General features: G+C 53.2%; 1 protein-coding gene across 1 annotated transcript; it reads left to right on the top strand.

Annotated features, from left to right (window-relative positions):
- Window positions 1-418: 418 nt before the first annotated feature.
- ONECUT1 (one cut homeobox 1) lies at window positions 419-17,276 on the top strand. Its single transcript, XM_015873029.3, has 2 exons — window positions 419-1,842; window positions 10,417-17,276. The coding sequence occupies exons 1-2, from the start codon at window positions 780-782 to the stop codon at window positions 10,704-10,706; spliced, it is 1,353 nt and encodes a 450-aa protein (XP_015728515.2). The 5' UTR covers window positions 419-779; the 3' UTR covers window positions 10,707-17,276.
- Window positions 17,277-22,378: the final 5,102 nt, after the last annotated feature.

The raw sequence follows: 22,378 nt of genomic DNA, 5'->3' as shown, positions 1-22,378 counted from the left end.
ATGGGCACATCTGCCCGTTCTGCCGGGATAAAGGCACCTCCGCTAACGAGGGGCCGGCGGGGGGGCCGCTGTTCTGTGTCTCCTCCTCCCCCTATTCTTTATTTCGGGGGAAAAAAATAAAAGACCGCGGGCGCGCAGGGGCAGCTGCTGTCCGGGCACGGGCACGGCCCCGCTGAGCCTGGGGGGGGGGGTCCGGTCACTACGGGGGGGTTGGGGGCCGCTGCGGTGCGGGGACACGGCTCACGGGGCTGCACCGGGGGGAAGCGGAGACCCCGCCCGGTCCGGTACCGCCCGACTCCGGGGGGGCCGCGCGGAACCGCGGCTCTGAGCGGGGCGAGAGGGGTCGGGCCCTTAATAGGGGCAGTGACATCACGGGGCGGGGCGGGCGGGGGGCGGGTTGGGGCGGGGTGCGCATGCGCCGCTCGGGGCGCCGCGGCGCTGCAGCAACGGAGCGGCGGCCAAACGGCGGAGCGCACAGAGACCATGGCTAGAGATGGCGAGGGGCGCGGGCGGACGGCCGCCACGGCTGCGGAGCCTGGCCTGAGGGAGCGGGGGCCATAGGAGCGAGCCGCAAAATAAGAACAACTCAGTAAACCACCAAAAAAAAAAAAAAAAAAAAAAGAAAAAAGAGAAATAATAATAATAATAATCCATCCGACCAAGCGCCACCAACCGAGCGGCGACGGCACCGAGAGCCTCCAGAGCCGCCGCGTCCCGCGGGAGGAGCCGGCCCGCGCCCGCCGCAGCGCACACAGCCACACGGATGTGCGCGGCCCGCGATGAACGCGCAGCTGGCGATGGAGAGCATGGGCGACCTGCACGCGGTGAGCCACGAGCCGGGCGCTGAGCTGCTGGGCGGCCCCGCGCACCCCCGCGCCGCCGCCGTGCCTCCCCGCGGGCACCTGGGCGGCCCCGCGCGGCCCTCGGGCATGGCGCTGCTGGACGGCGGCGACTTCCACCACCACCACCGCGCCGCCGAGCACGGGCTGGGGGGGCCGCTGCACCCCGCCATGAGCATGGGCTGCGAGACGCCCCCCGGCATGGGCATGAGCGGCACCTACACCACGCTGACCCCGCTGCAGCCGCTGCCGCCCATCTCCACGGTGTCGGACAAGTTCCCGCACCACCATCACCACCACCACCACCACCCGCACCAGCGCCTCCCGGGCAACGTCAGCGGCAGCTTCACGCTCATGCGGGACGAGCGGGGCCTGGCGCCCATGAACAACCTCTACGCGCCGTACCACAAGGACGTGGCCGGCATGGGGCAGAGCCTGTCGCCGCTGTCGGGCTCGGGGCTGGGCTCGGTGCACGGCTCGCAGCAGGCGCTGCCGCACTACGCGCACCCCGGCGCCGCCATGCCCGCCGACAAGATGCTGACGCCCACCGGCTTCGAGGCGCCGCACCCCGCCATGCTGGGCCGGCACGGCGAGCAGCACCTGAGCGCCCCGCCCGCCGGTATGGTGCCCCTGGGCGGCATCCCGCACCCCCCGCACGGCCACCTGGGCGCGCAGGGCCACGGGCAGCTGCTGGGCCCCGGCCGGGAGCAGAACCCCGCGGTGGCCGGCTCGCAGGCGGGCGGCGGGAGCAATTCAGGGCAAATGGAAGAAATCAATACCAAAGAAGTCGCTCAGAGGATCACCACCGAGCTCAAGCGGTACAGCATCCCCCAGGCCATCTTCGCCCAGCGGGTGCTGTGCCGCTCCCAGGGGACCCTCTCGGACCTGCTGAGGAACCCCAAGCCCTGGAGCAAGCTCAAGTCCGGCCGGGAGACTTTCCGCAGGATGTGGAAGTGGCTCCAGGAGCCCGAGTTCCAGCGGATGTCTGCTCTGCGGCTGGCAGGTGAGCGGAGCCGCGGCGGGACGGGACGGGCCCCGCGCCCGGCCGTGCGGGGTAGCTCGGGCCCCGTTCCGGCCGCGCTCGGCTCCGTGTGCCCGCAGTGTCCGCGCGTTGAGGAGCTCACGCCGGGCGCCGACGCACGCGGCGGCCGCAGGTGCGGAGTAAGCGGCACCGGGAGGGCCGCAGAGAAGCTCCGTGCGGTGCCGCTGCCCGCGCCGCTTTGTCCCGCCGTGGCTCGGGCCTCCCGCACCGGACCGATGCTCGGCGGCGGCGGGGCGAGGCGGATACGACGGAATCGGCGGCGTCGCGCGGCCGGAACGGGGCCCGGGCTCTGCGCGGCCCAACGCCGCGCCCTCGGGCTCGGGGTGCGCAGCGAGGCTGGAACTCGGAGAGGGTTCGGGCTCTACGTCCGCCCGTGCCCGGCGGGCGCTCTGGGACGAGAGTCGCGCACAGACGTGCGGGCCCGGCTTGCAGGTGCAACGCCGCCGGCTGAAGTCGTTCTGTTTTTAACGGATTGCTGCGGTGATCAGCGCGGAGCGTGGCTTTGGTGCGGGGCTGAGAGGAGCGCCCCGCGGCCGTCCCGCGTCGCTGCGGGAGCTCAGCTCCGGGCCGCGGGCAGGGCCCGGCCGGGGGCCGCGTGCGGGAAACGAAGCGGAGCCCCGTGGCCTCCCCACCCCCTGAGTGTGCGGGACGCGGGTTTAATACGCCGTGAGCGAGGGGCTGTTAATTAAGTGATAGGTCTCCATTAATTTGTCCCTGGAGAACGCGAAACGGTCGATCCGCCGGGGTCACCGATCCGTTCCGCAGACAACGGCGAGGGAGCGAGGGAAGGGCGCTCGTCTCCCCACTCCCAAACGCACCGACTCGCGGTGCCGAGAACCGGGGGCCGCCCGGGGTGCGCTCGGCCCGGCCGTGCCCTCGGGGCTGGGGGCGGAGCGGCACCGGCGAGACGCGGCGCGGATCCCCCGTTCCTCCCGCGCCGCCTCGGCTTTAACCCGCTCGGCGTCCAAGGTCCGAGCTCGGCAGCGCCCTTTCCGCCTCCCGAGCAGCCCCGTCCCGCGGGCGCCGCAGAGAGGTGGATGGCGGCCGCTTCTGACGTCGCCCGGCGACCGCGGGGACGAACCATCCGCGCCGCGCGGTGCCGTTCGCCCCGAGCCCCGTCGTGAGCGCGGATCGCTGCGGGGACTGCGGAGGGTGCGGGGCGGGGGCCGTTCCGCGGGGCCGCGGCCCTTTGTTCGCTCCCGGAGCGGCCCCGCACCCGGGCTGCGGAGCGGGGCGGTCCCGGCGGACGGACAAAGCGTCGCCGCTTCGCGTCCCGTCCCCTTTCACACGGTACCGGCCGGAGCAGCCGCTGCCGGGGGCCGAGGGGACGCGGGATGCGCCGATCCGCCCCGCCCGGCCCCACCTGAACCGCACGTGCTCATTTGAATAGCGCCGTATCCCAGCCAATGGGGGCGGCCCGCTCAGCGCCCCCCCGGCCCGCAGCGTTTGTCCCGAGCTGAGCGCTGCTGTCAGGGAGGGATGCGGGAACCAAGTGCGGTAATAGCGGGTCAAAACGTGCGGTAATAGCGGGTAACACCGTGCGGTAATAGCGGGTAACACTGTGCGGTAATAGCGGGTAACACTGTGTGTCACATAGCGGGTAACACCGTGCGGTAATAGCGGGTAACACCGTGCGGTAATAGCGGGTCACCGCGAGCGGGGCTGAGACGGGCCATGATGGTTCACCGAGGGGCAAAAATCCGCCCGGCCCCGTATTGATGTATGAACGTCAGCTCAGAATATCATCAGTTGCTCCAGTCGGAGGCAATTAAATGTCAGGTCCCAATTATAGCTCCGCTCCCGGCGTTTACAGAGAGCGTTTACACTCCCGGCTCCTTCCCGCCGGTGTCCGCGGGCCGCAGGCGGTGGGAGGGATCCGGGGGGCCCTTCCCTGTTGCTCCCCCTCCCCCTCCGGCTGTCACACACTTCCCCGGGCTGCGACTCGTAGCGTGAGCAGCGCTGACCTCTTCCAGCCTCCATCTTATTCACCCCATCTCCCCTCTCCTCTCCGCTCTCTCTTTGTCTGCCCTCCCCCCGCACCGCTCGGTACGTCCCTATTCGGCCGTTTCCCGGTCAGTTTTCCTTCTGCCCTGTTCTCAGTCTTCCTTCGCCGCCGCTGACACCTGCAGCGAAGGGGCTCCGAGAAGTAACGCTGTCCGAAGGCAGCGCCCGGCCCCGCCGCGGCCCGTTGGCATTTCCGAGCGGTTTCTCCTCCGCGGTGTTTCCCAGCGGGTCGGGGTTCGGGGTTGGCCCGTGCTGCGGGGTGCTGAGCGCGTCCCGGGAGGCGGCGTCCCCTTCGTTCTCCTTCTCCTTCCCTCCCCCCCGCCGCGTTCCGGTGACCCGGCTGTTGCCGTCTGTACCCTCACATCTTTTCTTTCCTCCTCGTCTTTCTCCCTCTCAAACGAAATCTCGAACGCTGGGCCGCCTTCGAGGGTTTCTCACCAAATTAACTGTAAAGAAATCAATACTGTAATCAGAGCATTCTCCGCATTAATACGGAATCTGACGAGGCCGCCCGCCCCCGTCCCGCTCCGGATCCCGGTGTCGCCGTGGGCCCCGCGTTCTCCGGCGAGACCGACTCCCAGCCGCTCACACGCGCCTCGTTCGTTCTTCGTTACTGTCGGCCCGGCGCCTCTCGCCTCTCCCGGGTTCGTCAGTTCGTTCCTTCCAACACGCTGCGATTTTGATGAAGCCTCGGAACCGCTCCGTCCCTTCCTCCCGCGCCGCCCGGGGGCCGCCGTCGAAGTGCCCCGGCCCGGTGCCTCCCGCCGTTCCCGGCGGCTCTGCGCCCTCTACTGACCACGTCCGCTCCGGAGGCAGCTTCCCCGGGCCGGGACACTCCGACGGGGCGGACGGGTTGATGTCGGCGTGCAGCGCCGTGCGGGGCCTCGGAGCGGCCCGGCTGGCGGCGGGTTCAGCACTGCGGACAGTTACCGGGGGGTTCGGCCGGGGTTTGTCGCTGCGGAGCCGCCGGGCGGAGCATGGGGAGGCGGCGCGGCTGCGGGAGCATCGCCGGGACTGACCGCGCTCCGCTTCGGTTCCGGGGCCCCGAGGGCCCCACGCACGGACGGGCTCGTTTCGAGTGCGGGAGCCTCGTGCTCGGGGCCCGCCAAGGGGCAGCGCGGTGCCCGCTCGGGGCGGTACCTCCGGGCTCTGCCCGGTGAGCTCCAGGCTCCCGCCGGCGCCCTGTGGCTGCCGCATCTCCGCGTGCGCGGATCCAAAGCGGAGATTTCACCGCAATGTCTGTGGCGGAAAAGCGGCCGGTCTTACCGAAACTCTTCCGCAACGAGGCTCACTCGAGCCGCCCCGCACCCGTGAGGTTGGCCCCGGATTAATGTGAGTTCGCGGGAGCAGCTTCTCGCGCAGGCACCGCTCGGGCAGACGCTGCAGAGGACACGGAGCCGGGCGGGGGTTGAAGGGGTCCGCCCGGAGCTCGGGGCACGGCCGCAACACGGCAGCACCCGCCCTGCAGTGCCCGGCGTGGGGACCCGGTGGTGGCACCGCTGAGTCACGAACGCGGGGCAGCTCTCGCTGTTTGAATACTGTCGGAATTGATGAAGGGCTTTGCAACTAGCGGAGGGGAATCGGGGCCGGGCCTCAGGAAACGAGCCCGAGAGCCGCCCGCTCGGTACGTGCCTTCGAGGGCCCTTAACGTTCCTGTGAAGCTCTGGGAGCGGAGCGCGTCACTCCCACAGCCCGGAAACCCCATTTCGGCGGCTGCGGCGGAACCGGGGCTGGGGCGGCCGCACGGCAGCGGGGCGAGGGGCGGCGGGGGCGGCCCCGGTCGGGCGTTGCGGGGCCGTGCGGGGCGGTGCAGCCGGCGCTTCCCGGCGCGGCAGCGGCGAGCCGAGGTCGCCACCCAGGGGCCGGCAGCCGCCAGCGCTCGTAGGAAAGGAAGGGCTAACGTGATTAACATATTGATGGAGTCGCAAAAATCATTCATTAAGGCAATTTAATCTTTGCTATTAAATGTCCTTTCAATTCATTTGAGGTAATTAAGATGCCGTTAAAGTGATTAAATTCTAGTTACTTATGCTAGACAAAGAAATATTTGTCACAGTAATATGGTTAACTAAAGACCCGGCTCCAGAAATTCCGCGTTTGCTTTAAATGATATAGCAGGAATATCGGGTGCTTCCCCCATTGATCCACTTAGCGGCGGACCCTGGGCGGCTCGGCAGCTCACGCAGGTGCTCACGGGTCTGTCAGCACTGCGGGCGCGTGGAGCCCGGAATCCCTGCTGCCGAGTCAGCGCGTCTGAGCCCGCCTCGCTTTGTTATTCCGGTGGCAGCAAATTAAGGTCGCATTTTAATACAGAGCAAGCAGGGAGGTGTTTGGCGAAGGCCGTCTCAGCTGCGATCCATACGTGTGCAGGGTGATGTCAGGCTGTGAGTTTCCCATGCAGATACGTCCTTAACTTTTGGCATATTGTGGAACAGCAAAAGGGGTGTGATGGCAGAGAAATAAGGTCCAGAGCAAATGACCTCTGGGAGGATGTCAGTACAGATTCCCAGAGAGACAAAGTGCTGAATGGCATCCTTAGGATCTAGAGAACTGCCTGCTTTTAGCTCACATGGTGAGGCCTCTGGCAAGGCAATGTGAGTTGTAGGCCCCTCATCTTGTTCTCATATTCCTCCCAAATAGGAGGTCTTGACAATTAGGAAAGGTATATCAGCATCTCTCTGCCAACTCCAGAGGCGTTATTCCTTCGGTAAGGACAGAGTTTATCACCCTTAATTGTATGTTATCATCACTCTGAATTCACCATACACTTTTGGCTATCTGTAGCCATGGGACTGAGACCATCTCTGATGTTTTAACCAGGCTCAGACTCTGATGGAAACCCACTGGCCCTGCCAATGGCAGCCCCCTTTGGAGGGGTTTCCCCCTAGGATGCTTTCTGGGCTGTACTGCTGAAGGCTTTTCCCTCTCTAAAATTGCTTTTGGATGTGTTGCAACGTTTCAAATGGAAAGCAGGTGATTAAGAAGGAGAGTCCCAGGGTGTCGGTGGGCCCCATTTGGATGGCCGAGGCAGGTGCCAGATTCTGCAGATGGAACATGGCAAAGATCAGAAAATGCATTAAAGAAGGGAACTCTGACAGGGTTTTGATGTCTGTGAGACATGCCCTGTGCAGATGGACTCAAAATAGCAAAAAGATTTCATTTTGCCAGTGAAGGAGGAAGAGGGACCCTCACAAAACTTCTGAGAACTCAAGTCAATATCCTGCATGCCTGCTTGTGTTTCCTGCAGCATCCTGATCTGCAGCACTTCAGCTGGCTCCTGGTGCAGCTGGGCTGTTTTGTTCCCTGGGTTCTCCCACTCATCTTGGGCTCTCCCAGCTGCCAAATGTGAACTCCACGCTGCTGCAAGGGAACCCTACTCCGGAGCCTCTGAGAGCAGCATAATGCTTTTCTTTTTTCTCCCGCCTGTTGTGCTTACAGAGAGTGCTGTTTTGCTGTTCTTTGTCCCAGTGGCCGTTCCCCCACTCCAGCAGTGTCTGGTCTCTCAGTGTTCATGGCTGTCCTTTCATCTTGAAGGGAATCCTGAAGTAGGGAGCCCTCAGGGTGCTGCATGCTCCCTTGCCGTTGCCTGCTGCACCTGCAGGTGTGCGTGTGCCTCAGCTCTGTCTCCCCCAGGTGCTTGGATGTGGCTGTGCCACTGAGGGCTCTGGGTTCCTATGGCCTCCACCTGTGTGTAGCACTTGGCTCAGCCTCCTGGACATGGCTGTGGTGGGGCTGCAGGAACCGTGTGCCCAAAGCAGCAGGGCAGAGGTGTTCAGAGCTCCCCAGCACCAGCAAGTGAGCGCAGCCACAGCCCTGCGGTGGCTGGTGGGGAACAAAGGGAGACAAAACTGGATTGATGGCCTGTATAGGGAGAATTACAAGTGTCAGAAATATCTGCTGCTCAGGGAACAGGAAGATAGAAGTGATGGGGAGAGGCCAGAGTTCAGCACTGGATTTATAGGACTCCTTCCAGCACTGATAATATTACACTGTCATATCTGCACCTGTGTTGCCAGACTCAAAGGCACTCCACTCTGCTGTGTTGTCTTTTTTAAAGTAGGCTTTTTTTAGGCTCTTTCCAAAGGCATCACGAGGTGCCTTGCTATTGGGGTGGAAGAGGGCAGGGCTGGCTGCACTGTATGCTGTACATGCTACACCATGCTTATATCCGTATATTGGTGTGTGATAAACAGTTCTAAGATGGGCTCCAGTGTTTTAACCAAAAGAGATGCCAGCTGGTGTCGGTGCTGTGCCTCCAGCAGCTGCCTGTGCCACGGGAGCTCTGGTCTCAGCAGGCACTGCTGCAGTGTGGGCACAGCCTGGGCTGAGGTCTGGGCAGTGCTCTCCTTGCAGCGGGCTTCACCTCACCGTGCACATTTGTTCGCTGGCAAGCTGGAAGCTGTGATTTATTATTAAAATTGATTGGCTCCAATGCAGGAAAAACGATCGTCAGGAAACCCTATTACGGGTTTTCATTATCACCATTATTTATTTTTAAGTGCTATTAATATTCCCCAGCCCAGACAAGGCAGAAGATGGAGGTGGGAACCGCCCTCCCCGCTCAGGCAGAACTGGCAGCCCTGCTGTGAGCTCTGAGAGCCACGGAGCTTCACCATGGGCCAAGCCTTGGAACCAGCAGTGCCATGCAATAGTTTGTGAAGGAACCACATCCCCACTGTTCTGTTATGGTCTCTTCCTTTCACCAGCCATCAATCAGTTCATAGGAAGGGCACAGTCAGTCCCACCGTGCGTGGGATCACCAGTCACCTGCAAAGTGAGGTGCTGGGCAAACTAGAGAGCAATAGGAATCCACAGAGATCTGTGAAATACTGAACTTGGCTCATTTGTATCACAGAACTGACAGAATTTGTTTTATTCTGCTCAGCAGTGAGCACCTTTTTCTTGCCCCTGAGATGCTGCTAGCAGTAATCATACAGCTGAACTTCGAGAGCAAAGTATTGATGACTGTTGAGACATTTTCTGGGGAAATAATTATCCAGAAATGTTAAATCTCAGAAGCAGAAGCTCACGTGAGCTACGTGAGTTAGTTTCACAATATGTGGCTGTTTTCTTCTCTGTGATTTCAGAGAACTCTTGTACTCGCTGGTGATGGAAGCCCTGAGGTCTGCACAGCCAGGTGAGCCAGCTCTGTGGTTCCTGCTGATGTGGGTCACACTGCTGGTGTAGTTAAGGTTGTGTAGCAAATGATAGTTTCTCTGCACAATCTGCAGGTGAAAACTGGGATTTGTGTTGTTTTTGGAAAAGTGAAGTGTAAAGTAGTGTGAGGAGAAATGAGCTCTTAGGGGCAGCTAATGTGGAGTGGGCTCAGCTTGCCTCTTTACCAGGACAGGCAGTGGGCAGCTGGAGGTGTTAGAGCTGAGCCCCACAGCTTTTCACTCAGGAGCTTCTGACCTCAAATATTGAGGGGTATAAAAAGCTGAGGTTCCATCTAACTCTCCTGCACTCCTCATTTTCTCATTCTGAAGACCAATTGGTAGCTAATGGACTATTTATGTAATAGTATTTTTAACCCATGAAGTATCAATGTTTAATTCCAGTCAGGACCCAGCATTATTTCTGTAGGGTCTGATCCCTGCAGTGGGTTCACTGGCTTGGCTCCATGAGAAACCTGTCACATGAAACTTTTTTTTTTTTTAAGACCAGAAGTGATACCACGTTTTAGAGGTTAAGATGTAACTTCAAAGGACTCTTCAAAGGTTTTCAGATAAAAATAGCCATAGAAGGTGTGAGTCTGGCACATCAGTCCTTATGATCGTATGGAGAGGTGCGTGCTTGTGATCCATACCATTAGTCTCTGCAAAAGCATCTGTTTCTGCCGAGCAGGTGATCTGCAAGGCAGATTTCAGGTTGCCATGGCCTGTCATTGGTGTGTGGTGTAACAGCTCTCTGAAAGGGAGCAGAGGGGAGAGAAAGGACAGAAGACAGAGGGATTGCATAAGGAAGAGTTGGTGTGCCATTGTTCTGTGTGGAAATATGGGTTGTTTTATTCAGAACACATCGTTCTGGACTGTGAGATGGTATCAGGGTCCTGTTTTCATGCAGTTCCTTATTGCTCGGCCAAAAAAAGAGAAAAAATCATCAGCAAGAACAAAACAGAAATGGATTCATGGCAAACAGTGAAGATTACAAATGTAGGAAAGATTGACTTAAGAACTCCATGAATTTCTACTCTACATTCGGGGGATGTTGCATAGTTCAATGGTGTCAAAATCTAACCTCTCAGGGACAGCTTCTCTGTGTTTGAGCAGACAATGGCAAAGGCATTTGCTAATTCATTTCCCTTGATTTTTCATAGCTTATAGTATGTTGAAAAGTAAACTCTTAAACTTGTCTTTAAACTGATTTGTGTGAGTGCCTGTCGGTAGACCCACAAAACCTGCATGTAACTGCATGTCTTAGCCCATGCCACACATCCTCGCCGAATGTAGAAGCCCAAGTGAATGCTCCTTTTGTTCTAGTTGTCATATAGAACTCTACCAGACCTCTAACCAGTGCTCCACTTTCTTGCAGCGTGCAAGAGGAAAGAACAAGAGCACGGGAAGGACAGAGGGAATACCCCCAAAAAGCCTCGGTTGGTCTTCACGGATGTCCAGCGTCGAACTCTACATGCAATATTCAAGGAAAATAAGCGTCCATCCAAAGAATTACAAATCACCATTTCCCAGCAGCTCGGGTTGGAGCTGAGCACCGTCAGCAACTTTTTCATGAATGCACGGAGGAGGAGTCTGGATAAGTGGCAAGACGAGGGCAGCTCCAATTCAGGCAACTCATCTTCATCAAGCACTTGTACCAAAGCATGAAGGAATTACCACAAACTAAACCTCGGTGGAAAAGCTTTAAAAATTAATAAATAAATAAATAAAGACAGACCAGGACCTCAAGATAGCAGGTTTATACTTAGAACTATTTGAAAAAAAAAAAAGTTATTTATAAGTCCAAAGAAACCAAAGACTTATTTCACCTGCATTATGACTTTGTTCTAAGACACACGCTTTAGTAGGATGACAGCTTGCAAAAAAATAAAGAAGAGAGTGAAATGGAATGAACGAAGTGGAACATGAAGAGAAGAAAAGTAGACCACTGGTCTCACACCTTCACCCATGATCATCTTCACCGTCCTTGGCTGTGTAATGGTTTGGAGCATAGTGATTTCTTGTCATTGAATGGACATCTTGTCAGATATGGCTCTTCATTTCCACAGCGATCGCCATGAAGGTGTGCAGTGTGTCCGTGCTGTGTAAACACCGGTGGTAGGGACTGAGTCAGAGCTGGTTGGCAGAGAGGGTCATGCGCAGCATGACCAGCAAGGTGTGGAGTCGTCCGAATGCATTTGAATGGTAGTGTGATTTTTGCTGTTTTGGTGTTTGAGCTTCCCAGGCGCGATGCCCGGACATGAGTTCAAACTAGGCAGAGAAATTTTGAATGGTACCTAAACCAGTGCATTCTCTTTGTTTGTTAAGGAATGTTCAGATTTTAAAAAGGGAAACTATTCCATCCATTAAAAAAAAAAAAAATCGACTAGCTACCAAAGAACACATATAATAATTATATTGCAGGTATTTTATTGCAATGATTTTAATATTCCAAAGCTATTTTTACACAAAATACTATGTAGAGTTATAGGTATAAACTAATCTAACTGTATAACACATAAAACTTGTAATCAAGACTGTTATTTGCCATTAGTAATGTCACATTCTTGTTTCTTTTCACGAATGGCAAGAAAGAATGGCACAATGGGGCCGGGGCCCAACACCTGGTCAATGCTTATTGATGTTAGGGAGCTTTTTTTCCTTTATTTTTATTTTTAATTTTTTTAACCTACTGACTTTTCTAGGCAGCGGAATAGTGATATATGTGAAGACTTGGGGGTCTTTTCCCATTGAAAGCAGGTAGGACATTGGGTAGTGTTGATGGCAGCAGCTCTGGCAGGAGCTCCAGATGTGCCGTTGGAAAGCCAAGTCATGGCTCAGCTGAAGCTGATAGCAGTGTTCTCATGATACAGAGGCACAGCCTGTTGTCATGTGGCTTCATGGCCATGTGCATCAGCTGAGCTTCCTTCCGTGCGTTCTTTCTTGCTCATCTGTTAATCTAAATACTGCATGAAGTAGTTTAAAATTCATAGTTGGAAAGTTTAACTGCTCTGTTGCTAACAGAACCTCCAAAGATAAACCATCCCATCTCTACTCTGATAAAAGTAAAAAGAAAAGCATGCAACATCTGCAAATTGAATTTTAGTGTGAGGGGAAATTGGACTTTAAAAACCATTTGTGTGCCTGTTAGATTTCTAACTGGTGTCCTGAATTTCTGTCATAATTCTACTAGGCATATTAAATTCCAGAGTAACCGAATACAAAGGTTAGGCCCGAGGGATTAGAAATAGGTAATCTTACATACTCTTCTCTTCTCTTCTCTTCTCTTCTCTTCTCTTCTCTTCTCTTCTCTTCTCTTCTCTTCTCTTCTCTTCTCTTCTCTTCTCTTCTCTTCTCTTCTCTTCTCTTCTCCTCTCTTCTCCTCTCTTCTCCTCTCTTCTCCTCTCTTCTCCCCTCTTCTCCCCTCTTCTCCCCTCTTCTCCCCTCTTCTCCCCTCTTCTCCCCTCTTCTCCTCTCTTCTCCTCTCTTCTCCTCTCTTCTCCTCTCTTCTCCTCTCTTCTCCTCTCTTCTCCTCTCTTCTCCTCTCTTCTCCTCTCTTCTCCTCTCTTCTCCTCTCCTCTCCTCTCCTCTCCTCTCCTCTCCTCTCCTCTCCTCTCCTCTCCTCTCCTCTCCTCTCCTCTCCTCTCCTCTCCTCTCCTCTCCTCTCCTCTCCTCTCCTCTCCTCTCCTCTCCTCTAATCTTCTCTTCTCCTCTCTTCTCTGTTCTTTTAAGGGAAATTAAAATTCAAGGTAAACTAGAATCCTACCAACATCAGCCATACAAACTTTTGTGATGAAGCCCACTCAAATACCAGTGGCACCATTTATTTCCCAAGATGACAGGGTCTATTCAGGTTTCAGGGTATGTAGGTAATTTCCAGTAGGTGTTTAGAATTAAACCAAAGTATCTCTTTATTAAAATAAATTCAAGTAAAACCAAGTAAAATAGATATTTCTCCCCATTTTTCTATGCTAAATCCAGTTTAAGAATGGAAATGCAAATGTCAATTTAAATATAATCTCTGAGGCTTTAGAACTTCTAGCTTACCTTAAATTTTAGAGAGCTCTCTTTAGTAGTGTTCCATTCCCACCAAAGTATAACTGACAAATACTAATAAGCTCACCTATAAAGCATCTTAGGAATACAGTTTCATTAGAGAAAGATTAAAACAGGACGATGACAACTAATGTTTTAGGCTTTTTTTGTTTTGTTTTGTTTCTTTTTTTTTCCCAGCAAAACACTGCTTTGTACCAAACCTATAGTTTAGAAAAGGAAGCCTTATTTATTTAAAACTTGAGAATTTAAAAATGCAGGGAAACTCCAAGTACATTGCCGCATTTTTTAGTATTTCCACTGTATGGTCTTTAGAGACTACTTGCTGAAACCAAAGAGAACTTTCATACCAGCATTAAATTTGCACCCAATATGCAATTTCAGGATCTCTGATACACACCCACCCACACGAGCTCCCGAGTAGATCTATGTATTCATATATGCACACGCAGTTCCCTGTAGGTATATGTGTATACATGCACACGTATCCACACACACCAAAACCGATGCACAAGTTATAGATTTTAAGTGTTGGGTTTGTTGTTGTTGTTTTTTTTACATGCCTGTTGAGGTTTCTGTAAACCTTTTTTTTTTTTTATAAGCCATGGAGAACAAAACCACCCTTGCCATAAGCAATACGCGCCTCGTACTCAGAATAGACCAAGAACCACCTTTTCTTTAATTGTGTTCAGACCATTCAGCAGATCCCTATGGACTGCTCCCCTGTGCCCCAGGCACACAGCACAGCCCCATCCCATTGCTGCTGCTCGTCGGCTGCCGTCCCTTCCCGGTGCCGTGCCGAGCATCACACCTGTCCTGTCTCCTTTGAGTTAGTGTCTGTCTGTCCACCTGGATGAGGTCGGGGCTTCATGCCTGACAAACTGGAAATTAGTTTCAGATTCCAAACCCAAAGGACCTGAAAGTCTGCCAGGAACGTTTAGGAGAGGAGCAGAACCCAGTCTGCCATGGCACCATGGGGCTTCTTGGCACAAGGGCATCAGGGGCGTGCGTTCAGCCCATGGGGGCTGCCAAAACGTGCTGACCCCAGGGAGGCTGGTTCACGGGCAAAGCATCCGCACCCATCCCATCCTATGGGCGCTGTTAGCTCTCTGGGGAGCAGGCACAGGCCCGGGTGGCAGCGCTGCTCGGCTTGGCCCCAGGAGGCTTCCCAGGGCCTTGTCCTCCTCTCCTCACTCAGGTAAAGCCAAGCGATCCGGCGGGGCTGTGCCGCTGCTCCCGCAGGTGGTGCCGACAGCTGCCTTGGGTGCGGGGCCGGTGGTGGGCACAGCCCTGGGTGCTGCTGGAGGGCACAGCTCAGGGGCACAGCCACTGGGCACTGCCCAAAGGAGCCCCAGGGCCTTCCTCCCAAGCCTTGAGCCACCTTCTCGCCCCTTCCTTTCACCACTCTTCCTCCTCTCCTCCTTTGTACATAAGAATGAAAACTATGCATTTAGCAAACAAAGAGAAAGCACTTACCCTTTTCTATCCAGCTGTGTTTGGGTGCATTCAAAGGTCCAGAGGCTATTTTTGAGACTTTGCTTAGCCTTCTGGTTTATTATTGTGGTGTGGTTAGCTTTACAATACATTTGGTAACTATTTGCTAAAGACAAAGAAGCAAAAGGTAAGGAATAGCTACTTCCACGTGTTAAAAAAGAAAAAGAAAAAAAAAAAAAAAAAAGGAAAAAAAGAAAAAAGAAAAAAAATAGGGAAAAAAAAAGAAAAAAAAAAAGAAAAAAAAAAAAAGTGTGTAAAGATCTACTATTTATAGTGTGAACCAAAGACGCTACCTCACTCGATTTCCATTGGTGATTTTAATCACATTGATGATACCAAAGAATACCAAAGATTTTTCATGCACGGCCTCGGTCTGTGAAGGGAACTCCTCCCCCCTCCTCGCCTCTCCCAGTGCGTAGACATGTCTGCTCCTTGTAGCAATGACGGTAACCTGATGAATGCTTCTCTTACTACAACTCTACTGCTGACGATGATAAGGATAATAATAATAAAGCTCTAGGCAAACATGTTGCAAACTTTGTAAACTCCTAGGACGAGTGCCTTGCTTGAACCAAAGTGTTAAACCGCTGTTGACCTCTTTATCTCTCACCTTATACTCTTTGAATACCTCAGCCTGTTAGAAAGGCCACTAATGAAAAAAGGAATAATTCTTCACCGTGGTGCTTTTTGCCGTGCAACCATGCAATGAAACTTTCTTTGATACCAAAGGAAAATGTTTTTTTTCCACTTTCTTGCTGACAAACCAAAGGTTCCTTCCTCCTTCCCCCGCAAGCAGCGTGAGTCCCTCAGCCCAGACAGGCCGTGCATTGCTTTTACCAATTCCTCCAAATACCTCATAGTAATAAATCGTTAGGGTTACGTTGTATAGAGAGTCTATGTGATAAGGCAGAACTTACTAGTTTGATAATTGTTAAGGTTACTTAAAAGAAGCTTTATAATTCTTATTTATTTTGTAGGGGTTGTTTTGTTTGTACATTCCGTTTTTATTGATGTGGTTGGGTTTGGGTTTCTTCTTCTTCTTCTCTTTCGGCGGAACTTCTCTGTTATACTCAAGGAAGATCCTATTCCTGGAAATGTTTCCAAGTGGGTGAAGATCGCTGGTTGCAATGAATGCGAGAAAGGGAAAAAGCGGCTTTGATTTCTTTTGTTTCGGTTGGGATGCTTTGTGTTTTGCTAGTCGACCTTCTTTTCACAGGGTAAAAAAAAAAGATATTATCTGCTGTGATAAATGGTTCCTATTTTTTCTCTATAATGTGCTGTGATTTTTAATTTAATTACATTTTGTATACGCTTATTTAATCACTGCTTTAATTTATGACTATGTAGTTTAAAAAGAAATTGTATATAGTAGATTCAAAAATGGCCAAAGCTTTATGTTACAATCTTTTCATTCTCGATGCCGAGATAAACTGAAGGAGAGTGCTTCTCTTGACTGCAGGGTGTGTCTTCAGCCTTGTCTTGGCCATGCACTTCCACGTGTGTCCCAAACACTGCCAGGTTATCCCCCGGCCTCCCTTCCCCCAGCCCTGTACATGCCAAAATGAGTGTTCCAAGGTAGTGCTTTTGTCACATAGAGAGCAGAAAGGCATTATTTAGCGCGTTTTCCTTTAATTTATTTGTCTTTTCTTTTACTCTTTTTCCTAGAAAGGTTCCTTAGTGGGTCAGACCCGCATGTCCAAAGCATTTTGGGTGGTTATACTTCGAGGCGCCGGTGTTTGTGAGACCCAGAGCAACCCGTGGGGTGGCTGCTGCCAGCTCGGTGTGTGCCCATGGGGGTAGATGGGGGTGGCAGGGATGGCAGGGATGGCTGCACCCAGCTGGCAGCGCTCAGGCCCTGACTGCTGCCGGGCCAGCTCAGTGCCACCCATGGTTGTAGGCTCCTGGAAGGGACAGCTCAGGGCCGCAGCAGCACCATGGGGGCCCCATGTTGGGTGTCACCATCCCGCTGGGGGACCGCGTGCCACCCCGCTCAGCTCCAGAGGGGAACAGCAGTTTTGAGTGGAGCAGAGTAATGACAATGATAATCCCGCAAAGCTGATGGTGGCATCACGGCACAGATAATAGGATGCCACTCACTTGTGTTTTATTTTGCGTAAAAGTAATAGGTTCTGTTTCAACTGAATGTTGTGTATGACATGATTGGTGACGGATGTAAATATTTCTTTCCATGCACAGTAGGTGAGCTCCAGGCGTACGTTGTTTTCGTTCGGGGGATGTCGGTGGGGTTGAGGGAGGGAAGGACAAGGGCAGGGTTTGAGCTTTTGGTCAGAAGTTACACTTTCTAGATACATTTTTATACTTCAAGTATTGAAATGGGGGCAATAAAGATGCTCTGAAATGCAGGATCATTAAATGGTCTGTCGGTAAGCGTTGGCTAAATGTCTGCTTTTAATACATAAACTGATGCCGTGCAATGACTTACGTGTCACGTGGAGGGAGGAGACAAAGTGTTAGTCTGCGAATCCAGCATTAGCGATTGAACACTGGACAACAGAACTGTACTTAGGATAAAAAAAAGAAAAACCACGTTTCCTTTTTCTGTTGTAGTCGTTTGATTTCTCATGGTCTGTTCTGCATTTATTGCATAATCGTTGTGGAATCATTTTCGTTTCGCAGTACGAACCGAACGACAGTATTAAACGACAATAAAACTGACGGCGTTGTCTCTCACTCGCTCTGTTAGTTGTCTTCATCCCGTGCCCGCTGCCCGGCCCGGCCATGTCCCACCCCGATCCCTCCCCAACTGGCCCCGCCCCGTTTCACCCCCGCCCCTTTTGGCCCCGCCCCGCCGCCGTCCCGCCCGCTCCGCGCAGAGGGCGCCCGAGACAATCAGCGGCTGCGGCAGCGGCGGGGAGCGAGCACCGCGGGGCGGGGCGGGTGGTGCGGGTTGGGTGCGGGTGTCCGCGCCGCCCCGCTGGGTTGGCCCATTAGAAGCAGTCGTAGTTGATGCGTCGCATCTGCATTTCAGAGCGGTTATTGTACCTAATGACGCTTGGTTGCTACTATTTCCTCAGTCTCTCTTTAGTCGAGCGCTTCTTCTTCTGTATTTTTCGTGTGTAGCGACGTGTAATGCGCTAGGCATTATCGGCTTTGTTTCAGAGTATCTCCTGTACTGCGTTATATTTCCTTATACGTTCCTTTTTGTTAAGCTTTGCTACTGTCCTCACTTGATGCCGTGCAATATCATCTGCTGTGTTTGCTAAGCAAAAAAAAAGAAAAAAGAAAAAAAAAAGATAATAATGATAATAAAAAATATTAAAAAAAAAAAAAAAGGAAAATGGAAAAAAAGGAAAAAAAAGGAAAAAAAAAAAAGCAAGTGCTGATGTCATCATGCTTTTCAGTGTTACAATGTTTCAGCGTTTATGTAGTCACAAAAAAATGTAGTAAATAAAAGGTTGGATTTTCCAGCACTTTACATTTAGCCATCTCCTGCCTCCTTTGTGTCTGCGGGGATGGAGAACCCGCTCGGCTGTTTCCTCCTGAGGGACGGAGCGCAGCGCTGGCCCGCAGGATCGATGGTTCATTGCTGGAAGGGATGTTGCGTTCCTCCCCCATCGCTGCCCCGCGGCCCCGCAGGGCCCTTCACGCCCACCCCATCTCAGGACAGCCCCACATCGCACCGGCTCCTGCCGCTGAGGTAACGACCTTCTGGGCACTGGGCTGCGTTGCCGGGACGAGGATTAACCCTTCATCGTTCCCCCCTAAATCGCAGCATCAGCTGCCTTTATTCCCACGCCTGGTCTGGGTGCCACTGGCAGGGTTTTTTTTCTCTGGGTGCTGCAGTTTGGGCCCGCTGTGCAGTTTCTTGGTGCTGCAGAATGAAGGAGGCTCCTGTCGGGGCTCCTGTCGGGGCTCCCCTGAGGCTGCTGTCCCAGAGCTGTGCTGGGAACCAGAGCAGTGCCCATCCAGGGAAGGCAGAGGCCAGAGGAAGGACCCCATTCCCAGAAGTGCCCCTCATTACCAGAGGTGATGTGGTGGGACCTGCCCTCAGCAGCATCACCTGAGCCAAGCGCTGTCCCCAAGGGTCCCTTGCTGCCGTGACTCCAACACACACATCCTGTATGTGAGTGTGCTTGGGAAGGCTCAGTGGGGCGCATGGAAAATGCAGAAGCCTGAGTGTCACAGGCTTTGTCTGCCGAGCAGGGCCACACAGAAAGGAGCAGAGATGGCAAGAAGGAAGCAGCGAAGCAGGTACGTGCTGGGCTGAGCAGAGTGGTGTTGGCAGCTCAGGTGCCCTCAGTGCATGTGATGGGGCAGCACTGCCGGTGCTGCTGGTAATTAACCAGCAGGGCTTATGTTTCTCAGAGGAGTGCCAGCTGAGTTGCTATAGGAGCTGCCGTGCTTGGCACAGACACTGTGGTGATATGGGGATGAGGCCGACGAATCTCCCCAGGGGTTGGAATCTCCCCAGAGATGCACAGAGATCCGATCTTGGTGAGGCATTCAATCAAGCTGGTGACACGGATCAGAGGATACTGCTTTAATCGCCTGGTTAGGCCGCAGACATCATTAGTTACTCATTATGATGTGTTGATGCCCGCACACTCACTGCCGGTTGTGTACGCTGGCTATCAGATGTTTTTCTCATCAAACGGGATGTCAATACCTTAACATCTTAATGAGTTACAGTCAATACCCATTGCAATAAGGCTGGTCTGTTCTCGTGATTCTATCTGCCCTCAGGGTTTTCATTACAGTGGCTGCTTTTTCCAGGTAACTGATAGAGGAGCTATGGAAATTCCTTGTAGGAAGGAGCATTTGTGATGCTTCTCACAGCGACAGGCCTGGGGCCAGAGTTTGGGATCCAAAAGCTACATCCAAATTGCCTGCGATTTTATAAACTTCTGTTAGTTAGGAGAGGACAGCAGAAGCTTCCTGGCTCCAATTTAAATCCTGGGTTTGACATTTCTTTGCTGCTTATGGCAGTGAAAATCTACAGGATGCAGAGAGAACTTGTCATAACAGCTAAGAGCTGCTGTGATGCGCACAGAAAAGGCCGTGTCCTAATGCAGCTCATGCTGGAGGTGCACAGGTGAGAACTGTGACCCCTGGCCCAGCAGTGAGCTGCCAGCCAGGCTCCATCCACAGCAGCGAGCAATGGGTGGGTGATCCCTGTTATCCCCTTAATTAGGGTATGGGTAGCATTAAAAATAATGCACTCTATATTATTTTAAAGGGTTGTTTCAGTCTCAGTCTTGCTGTGGGGAGCCATCAGTATGGGGATACATGTTAAAAAAAAAATTTGAAGTCACTGAAGAATTGCACAACTCTGTGCATTTGACCCTAGAAGTGCTTTTGTTCACTCCTTCCTTATATCCTATGTAGATTTTTGCATTACACCTCACTTGACAAGCATGAATTGCAGGAAGTCAGGTGCCACAGGGAACTGGAGCACTGTGTTCAGGTGTCAGAGCTGCAGCACATACCTCAGTGAAGAGAACAGCAGCGCTTGAAGGGCTGGGGGGACCCAGAGCCTCAGTTTTCCTCCTCCATCACAGGGGAAGAAGTGTTTGGCTCCCACACAGAGTGCTGACATGCTTAATTCAATCTGACTTGCTAAGCGTGTTGTGGGCCGTAGGGAAAAGGTGCTGTAAAAAACACAGTGTTTTCCTGCTCTCCCTGGCAGGGCAGCACTCAGCGTTATGGATGGTCCTGCTGCCATGCATCTCCCTCTGGCTGACAGCGGGAGCAATTCATGTACATAAAGCTAAGGGGACCATTTAGAAGGCTTTTGCTCTAAATAATCTGCTAACACTTGTGATGGATCAAAAGCTGAAAAGCTGAGAAGTCACTGTTTTCAGGGGGGTTTTACAGCAGAGCTGTGCACACGTGTGGCTTGGGAGCTGCACAGGAAAAGAGCTGGCTCTCAAGCAGTGTATTTTCTTTACTCCTCCTTCTATTTCACAGCCCCCGTTATTCATTTTTGGGTTTTACTGCTAGTTTATAAGTTAGCCAGCTGTTCTTTAACACAGTTCTCTTATTTCAGGCTTCCTTGATTGGATCGGAAAGAACGCAGACCCGGCCTGGGGCAGAAGGAGCAGGGTGGCCAGAGCCAATGGCACAGCCTGCACACAGTGGGGTCAGCAGGCGCCTGTGCTGGGGAAACCCAGCTTATAATTTAGAACAAGCCTCTAATTCTGATTCTGCATTTATATTTGTGGGAAATGCTCTCCAGGGGGGCATCCAGCACAGCACAGCCACTGGCAGCCCAGCAGCCGACACTGATGCTCCACATCTTTTTAGTGCACTGAAGCAGAAGTGTATTTCTGCCCGTTCCTTAGCCAAAATGAGGGTGTTGCTTCAGTCTCACCAGACTGGAAATCGTACAGGTTCATCATATGGAAAACAAACGACTATAAATATGGAGCCCTTCACCAGCAGTTACAGCCAGTCCTTCCTCCCTGCCTGGATTTCTGTGCTCTGTATTCCAATTTAACTCCATGGTTTCCCTTATGTTTAGTTTTCTTTCAGTGGCAAATGATGCTTAAAATACCACAGAGTCAGCATCAGGAGTCAGAACTGCTCCTCTGGTGTTATTAGTGTTTGCTGTGTACTTCATCTGCAATTCCTGAGGATGAAAATGGGTCTTAAGCATCTCAAATAGCTGACAAGGTAATAACAGCAAGTCACGAATGAGTGATTGATTTATGAATTTGTGTAAGTATGGACACCTCCCTGTCTGTACGTGTGTGCCCTGCCTTTGCAGGGTACAACCTCACACATGGAATAACACTTTCTATGCCTGCTGCAAGCGCCACACAGAGGAGTCTCATTGCTCTGCAGAGATTGTGCCATGAAAAACAAACACTGACACCCAAACTCTTCCAGCAGGTAAACACAGCTTAAAACACTGCATAAAGCAGCTGGTGTGCTGTGGGAAGGGGAGAGAAGGGAAGAGGAATGAGAAGGGAAGGGAAGAGAAATGGGAAGAGAAATGGGGAGGGAAATGGGAAGGGAAATGGGAAGGGAAATAAATGGGAAGGGAAATAAATGGGAAGGAAAGGGAAGGGAAGGGAAGGGAAGGGAAGGGAAGGGAAGGGAAGGGAAGGGAAGGGAAGGGAAGGGAAGGGAAGGGAAGGGAAGGGAAGGGAAGGGAAGGGAAGGGAAGGGAAGGGAAGGGAAGGGAAGGGAAGGGAAGGGAAGGGAAGAAGGGCCCCCCGGGGCCTAGTCTGCCTGTAAGGTCAGGACAGCCTGCAACCAAAGCAGCCTGTACCTCTAGTTAAATCAAGCATGAGTTTATGGTAACTGAGGTTCCAGGGGCAGCAAGCCATGGCCTAGACAGGAAATTTTTAAGTCTGATTTTGCTAGGCAATGTGCATGTACAGAACTGACTGACACCAGCAGTAAATCTGCTGTCTGAATGGCAATTCCAAAAGGCCAGTGCTTACATTCAGACATAATTTGTATGTTGTGCCTTTGACACGCAGATGAAGGCAGGTGCGCCCATGAATCCAGCTGGCTCCTGTTTGCACTACCAGCTGCTGCCATACCGGTGCAGTGGAGCCACGTTGAAACGGTGCAGTGGAGCCGTGGCCAGGTAAGGCTTCCAGCGTCGGTTGTGCAAGGGGAGGCTGCTACCCCACTGGGAGGTGCTGCGGTGCAAACAGGCACTTCGAGGGGAACGCACTGATGACATATGGGCACACACAGGAGGTGTGTGGGGCTGGGGTGGTGCATGCACTACTGGGGTGAGTCCTCACTGCAGCAAGGCTGTTCTGGGACACCACCACCATGAGTTAAGAGTGGTCCCAAGGGTGCTGCCACTTGAAAGC

The sequence above is a fragment of the Coturnix japonica genome, chromosome 14 (assembly GCF_054131305.1).
Source record: "Coturnix japonica strain WE chromosome 14, WE-NBRP24, whole genome shotgun sequence".
Taxonomy (NCBI): domain Eukaryota; kingdom Metazoa; phylum Chordata; class Aves; order Galliformes; family Phasianidae; genus Coturnix; species Coturnix japonica.
Note: the sequence above shows the minus strand (reverse complement) of the source record. Positions and strands in the feature narration are given on the sequence as shown.